The following is a 315-nucleotide window of genomic DNA, read 5'->3' on the forward strand; positions in this document are numbered from 1 at the left end:
TTTCTCGTCTCCTCCTCCTCCTCTTCCTATTCCTCCTGTTCCTACAGATTCCTGTGGAGACCATGTTAAACAAGAGGCCTCAATGACCAGCTTTTCCCTTCGAGTCTGCTGATGGGTCGGCGTTGAAATATTGTATGTATGGTTACTATAACTACTACTACCTCCCTCATGATGAGAGCCTGCTGTCTCTCTTCCTCCACCTCCTGTCCCTCCTACAAAGCCTTGGGCTATGAGGGAAGCAGGGAGAAGAAGAGAGCTTCGATGGTGAGTCCCGCTATTCTCACCCCCATGACTGCTCTGACGTGTGTTCACCAT

The 315-nt window shown here is 50.2% G+C and overlaps 1 protein-coding gene across 1 annotated transcript in view; it reads right to left on the reverse strand.

The window, feature by feature from the left end:
* Nucleotides 1–45: 45 nt before the first annotated feature.
* Nucleotides 46–315, reverse strand: part of CSUI_004149 (phd-finger domain-containing protein) — a gene marked incomplete at its 3' end in the record, with an annotated part of 18,053 nt that continues 17,783 nt past the window's right edge. Inside the window, exon 9 of the mRNA XM_068064344.1 lies at nucleotides 46–227. Within this exon, the coding sequence (XP_067923680.1) occupies nucleotides 46–227 (182 nt within the window). The remainder of the gene's footprint in view (nucleotides 228–315) is intronic.

This window comes from Cystoisospora suis (assembly GCF_002600585.1).
Source record: "Cystoisospora suis strain Wien I chromosome Unknown contig_1888, whole genome shotgun sequence".
Lineage (NCBI taxonomy): Eukaryota > Apicomplexa > Conoidasida > Eucoccidiorida > Sarcocystidae > Cystoisospora > Cystoisospora suis.